At 37.4% G+C, this 6,415-nt stretch overlaps 1 protein-coding gene across 1 annotated transcript; it reads right to left on the reverse strand.

Annotated features, from left to right (window-relative positions):
- Positions 1–441: 441 nt before the first annotated feature.
- On the reverse strand, positions 442–4,944 carry LOC106178162 (transmembrane protein 135). Its single transcript, XM_013561228.2, has 4 exons — positions 4,682–4,944; positions 3,241–3,364; positions 2,528–3,006; positions 442–2,299 (listed from the first exon to the last, which is right to left on the reverse strand). The coding sequence occupies exons 1-4, from the start codon at positions 4,867–4,869 to the stop codon at positions 1,894–1,896; spliced, it is 1,197 nt and encodes a 398-aa protein (XP_013416682.2). The 5' UTR covers positions 4,870–4,944; the 3' UTR covers positions 442–1,893.
- Positions 4,945–6,415: the final 1,471 nt, after the last annotated feature.

Below are 6,415 nucleotides of genomic sequence, written 5' to 3' on the forward strand. Positions count from 1 at the left end.
TGCAGAGGTCGGCGAAGTTTGTTACTCAGTTTAATCAGGCGTAACAGATTGTAAAACACGTCGTATATTTGCGTTTGAGCACCGCATAGATTTAAGTACGAATAACAATATTACATACAAAATATTCAACTTATTTTCTTTAAATTCTAAGATAACGCAAATTACTGGTTATTTTTATTCAGAAGTTACCTTTATAATAAACTGAATTTACCATAAGTTTTTTTTTCAAAACATAATACTGGTTCCAGAGAAGAAACTTTTATTTTTGAAATCTTTTGGAAGAATACTGCATGAAGTCAGGTCATATTTTGTTCTAACACACTAAGTGGAGAGATGCTTAAAGAAACTCCTGCGTGGAAATTGGCAAAATAACAGAGCCTACGTTGTAAAGGATTGATTGTCCCCTCTGACATTGAAAAGAACCAAGGTTAAAACTGAATATCTCAAAAGATGTGCAAATTCATTTGTCAATACTGGGATCAGAAGACAAAGGTCATATGAACTGGAAATATGATATACGATAATATATACTAGAATACAAACAAAACTATTCTACAATTACCCCGAGTTTCAGAGGTCACTGTCAACTCACTGCCATTAATATGCTTGCATCTGCCGTCCCCAGTAAGAAATGATACTGGAAGTGGCAAAGGCATTTTGATTATATAGTACTGTTTTCAGTGACCTATAAATTCAGGGTGCGCGCCTTGCCCTTATACCGCAAAAAGGGGTCACTGCTCTACGTTTTTCTTTTGTTTCTTTATTTACAATTTCGACAACACGTGAGATATTTTGTCAGAATACGGTTTGTTTTATATTATAATTGGTAGGAGATGTTTAAAAAATCGGTTTGATAAAAAAAATTACCAAGAAAACAGGTGGTACATAAAACTGATTTTGATGTCGGAAGAATGAATATAAAAAAAAGGATGGATCAAATTTAAAAGGAGAGATTTCCGTCAATGACGAACTTACTGAGTCTTCAATTAATTTTCATACATTGGTTGGAAAATTTTTAAGAACAAGTTTTCATCGACTAGCAAATAATCATTTAAAATAGATTTTGGCTACAGAGTTACTTCAGCATTCTTTTCAAAATTAGATTATCTGCTTTTCTTTCCAATCATTAATTTTAAGTAGCACCATGTTTCAAAAACAAAAAAGTGCAAATCACCTTACCTCTACCAGGGTGGCAGATATTAAAGGAAAATTTTGAAAAATCCAGAGAATTAAATGACTGTCTATTTATCTAAAGATATATCTGTGAATATCTTGTGAAAAATCAATCTGTCGCCCTGGTAGAGGGTACAAAACATCCACGGTAGGTAGAGCTCTTCAGTCGATTTCAATATGGAAAGCGGGGACCATGCATGGATCGGCAGGTCAAGAACCACCGATGATGTTATTATTATTATTATTATTATTCATTTATTCACATTGGAACCCTTTCACTTATAAAACCGCACTTCGCAATCGCTGGGCCTCTGCCTTTATTCAGGGTGAGGTAAAGATTGGAGGCATTGCAATTGGTCACCAACGTTATATAAAATTTAATCGGTCACGAGTGAATGGTATAATAAAGCTAATCTGAGCAGTGTATGAAATACCGATGTGATATACATTCAATACCACACTTTACAGAACTTGAACACATCCACCAGATGATCAGTACGATTTCAAAATAATCTATTCGTAAAATTTTTCTCTATTGATATGTAAATATTCCAGATATCCTCAGTCTTCGACGTGTTTGTATATTGCCGCAGTAAATCATCCATCTTTTGCGTTTCTGTGCTTGCATCATAGACTTCCACGGCATTCACAATCATAGAGAATCCCAGAGTTGAGACGGTATTTCTGGCACACCTGGCGCAATTGTTAAGTCTCAACAATCTACGACACAAAATATCTCAGAATTCCACGAATAAAAGGAGTGAGCGTTGCTGGCTCACGCTCATACGCGTGCATAATAGGCATCATGGATGCTGCAAACACCACAACGGACCCATAAGGAATGTACTTACAAAAGCCCTTTTCCAACCCTAGTAGAAAGAGAGCATTGATGGTGTGAGGAATAAGAAACATGGCAAGTTCCTTTCTTCGTGACGCCCTCTCAAATAAAACACTCAGTCCGCAAGTGAGGCCGGCCAGTAGTGGGATGTATGCCGGCAGTGGGGGAGGCTTGCCCGACATATTCCTAAGCAAACATATAACGTACTTGGCTAGCATTACCATTGCTGACAGAAAGGTGGCTGACATCACAACGTTCTTCAATAGGGACTTGAGTACTTTTTTAGGCCTGGAAAATAAAATGGAAATGAAATATCTTCATGATCAAATTGAGGAACCTTCACTTGATTTTAAAATTGACCAAAAAGACAAAGTTAACAAGTATGAAAATGTTACTCAAGGGAATGAATATTTTATTTTTCATCAAATTCTTTATAACAAGAAATAACCTCTGAAGGAAGAGGAAAAAAGAGAGAAAGAAAAAAAGAAAATTAGCCATATAATAAGCGCCGCTTACTGTTGACGTAAAAGTTTTCTCTTGAACAGAAGAATTGGCGCCACATGAATAGGTAGATACAACTTGGCAAACCCCGGCCAACTTTGCAGCAAGTCAAGGAAGGCATGTCTAGTGCACGTATTGTCGTGGATTTCACCACGCGCGCACGAGACGAACACGCTTCCTTGCTTTCTGAACACCTTCTCCAGGTTAGAGTTCGTGTAGTCTCTGGACCACTTGAGTACCGAGTAGTAGTAGCCTTTTTGTAGCAGTTGTGGTTTAAGGGCGGTGCAGTAAACCATGAAAGAACAACAGAGGCAAAACAGGGTGGTGTAACCATGGGGAATAGGGCGGACCACGCCCTGGCGGTTTGCGGCATCTGCAAGAACACCTACAGCACGGGCCAGTGCAAACAGAGCAATAGTTCTTCGTCTCATATTGCTCTCCACAAAGAGTGACAGGCCAGCAATACCCCCAGATATGACATAGTTCATTCCATTCTATAATATAGGATAAAAAAAAACAACCTGTACATGAATACACTGCAAACATACATGCAATACTGTAGTTTAATCATTTTATTCATTCACTAAATCGATGCGGGTTGGACAGAATCAATGAAATATCATGTTAAAAAATGGTTACCTAACAAACAGAAAGAACGCCGCCTAATAAGTTAATCCACCAAGAGTATAGAAAAAAAATTAAAATTGTTAAAGCACATGTAAATTTACCTTCTTCAGATCGTAATTCTGACATAGTTTAAGAAACAAGTTGTACAATGCCGGGTAGAGACCAAGGAAAGAGGCAAAACGGAAACAATCTTTGCTGAATAGCTCTTTCCACAGTGGCGGATAGCTGCAGATATCAAAATGTATATATATTAGAAAAGACACGAGGAATCGTGTCTCTTCCAGAGCCATAGAGAATTTTTCACTAGATATTCACAGATATATCTCTAGCAAATTCTGTGCATATTACTGTGTCCAGGGGAAATTTATTTACAGCATTTCAAAAAAGACGTCACCACTCAGCTTGCTCTGGGGAGAGTATATGAATGACCCTAAGCATCTTCGGTGTTACATGACATAGCCTAACCGCCCTGTGCTTAGATATTTATGTGTTCTATTATGGCTATGGGAGATTGCTGCTTTGAGAAAAGTACAGCTTATTTCATATATATGCGTTGCCTGTTATTGTATACGATTTAAATTAGTATAAATGGCAAAGAAAAGTGTTCTTTCGAATAAATGTGATATTGAGGACACCTGTGGAGATAAAAAACAAGAAGGTCAATCGCGACCAGACAGTGCTGTAATCGGCATGCATTATATATATATTCCCCAGGACATAAACTGATATTTCTCTGTAACTATAATAGCACCCTAGAAAGTCCACCAATGGAAATATTTCCGTGGCACTAATCAAATCAATCAAAACGAAGCAATTCCCCACCCCGTGCCTTACCTATTATTAGTAAAATTGCCCACATCCTTATTTTTGCCACAATTAGATCTAGATTTTATTGTTTGTGAAGCATCCCCGCTCCCTTAAGCAAAATCCTGAATACGTCCATGGCGACTATGGTTTTATACGGTATCATCCTTATCACTATGACAGTAGAACTAGGTTAAGTGTACACTCGTGGCCACGATTAAGTTCTAGTATATGTAATTATGTTCCGATAACAGACACAACACTGTCCGGGCACAGATTTATCAGTTAATATAGGCCTACCATTGTTTTTCTATAGGGCGCACATACTCGTAAGTTCAAAAGGTCAATATTATATTGTTGGGTTGAAAATACATGTAGGCATATTTAGCATGCTAAACATGTACATATACTAAAGAGCTCCCTCTAAACTCCCTATGAAGGTCTGTTGTACCCTTTCTACCTAGAAAAGCACTGTCTCAATGAAAATTTGTGCTTATTCCTCATCCCCTTACGTATGACATGATGTAAGACATATCTACTGTATAATATAAGCGTATGAGAGGCGTACTCGCCGGCAACTTATTTATATATAAGTATGAACTACCTCTAAGGCAATCGATCGCACAAAGGATTATAAATGATGATGTGTTTTCACCAGGAATAGACTGTTCTATTGTGTTATATTGAAGCTATGTCACCGTCATACAGAAAAAAATAAAATCAAATACATAAATTTACCGCTTTCTGAAAGGATTTTTCATAAGAGCTGTTATTATCTTGAAGGCGGCATATAAACCAAATCCGCTACCAGCACCTTTACAAAAAATCTGCAATGCATCTTTGAAATTAACTCTCCTTTCCTTCTTTCGGTCGACATTTTCCGAGAATGTCCGAGGTCCGTCTCCACTGTATGCATTGGTTGCCATTATAGTGTCTCACACATCCCGTGACTGAAAGATGTTGATATCGTGATGATTGGTTACTTGTAAGTTCTGCGCATATGATATGTGTTTATCTTCACCCGTATTCTATAGATTGTGATTATCGTCTAAAATAACACAATTAGTGCGTATCCGTTGTAGTTGTATCTTTATTTAGTTTACCTCTTAATTTTAATGATTTGTGTCTTATTTGTAAAGGTTTGACCAATTAATTAATAAATTTAATGGCGTAGGAACCGGGGGGGGGGGGGGGGGCTGATAGAGTTAGCTCCTCCCCTCGGCTTTCGTCAACCTCATCAGCCCTAAGCGCAGGAAGGGGGGAGGGAGTTATTGGTCATGTCAACTTATTTGAGTCAAATAAATATCAATAAGTCATTGAAATAAATTGCGAGCTGACACCAAAGTCATCCGAAGTCCAACTTCATTAAGTAATTTTTGTCCTTTCCGCCACCCGCTCCTTTCCGTTGCCTAAAATTTCGATCGTCCAGTCTCAGAATACCTTTCGGTCCTACAAAACAGACATCGTTTTGGGAGAAAAAAGCCTTGATCTTCATTTAATGATATAATGATATACCGAAATAGTATATAATAATGCTGAGAAATTACAACAAAGAAAGAACGGGACATGTTCAAATGAACGCATATTGTAAAATGTATTTTTACCTCCGCCAAGGAGGTTATGTTTTTGGTTCCGTTAGTTTGTCTGTCTGTCTATCTGGTCGTCTGTTAGCAACATTACAGAAAAAGTTATGGACCGATTTTGATGAAATTTTCAGGAACTGTCAGAAGTTTTTGGTGGTGATCAGGATCAATAATCAATCAATAATCAAAAATAAAAAAAACTAAATCAGTATAGAAATGAAAATTTAGGGGTGAAACGGCATTGGGTGGAGACTTTGCTGCCTTGGCGGAGGTCTGCGCTCTCGGAGTGCTTTTCTAGCTTATCTTTATTTTATTGGCTTCTTTCATTCTCCCCAATCACTCCTAAATATCCATAGTGTCCACCAACCTACTCACCTAACAGTTTGTTAGCTGCGCAGTACGGGCCGGGCCTGTGGCAGCGTTTAAGCTTCAACATTTGCTTCTAATAGCCTCAATCATTAAGGATTTCATGCACAAAAACGTGCTATTAAAAGGTGTGTGTTTGTGTGTGTGTGTGTGTGTGTGTGTGTGTGTGCACATGCCTGTATATTTGAAGTATTTTATTACCCATTCAAAGGATCGTTGCAGTGAGATTGTGGGTGGTGAGATAAAGTTATTTAATAAACAAGGCAGCAAAGCTGTCAAATGTACAGACAAAAAACAGGAAATAACTATGCACAAAATAGGCTACTGTCAATTCTGATGCAAAAATACATTATGTTGAATTGCAAATTCAACATCAAATTTTAATTATCCTCAACAGGTAATACCAATGTAATTAAAATATGTGACAAGTTTACACTTTGAAAATGTATAACTTCCAGAAAAAGAAGTCACTTAGACTGCTTTTCCAACTCAGACTGCATTTTAGTCCTGTATTTCTTTTTTG

Source organism: Lingula anatina, chromosome 1 (assembly GCF_051362555.1).
Source record: "Lingula anatina isolate TDL-2025a chromosome 1, LinAna3.0, whole genome shotgun sequence".
Classification (NCBI taxonomy): domain Eukaryota; kingdom Metazoa; phylum Brachiopoda; class Lingulata; order Lingulida; family Lingulidae; genus Lingula; species Lingula anatina.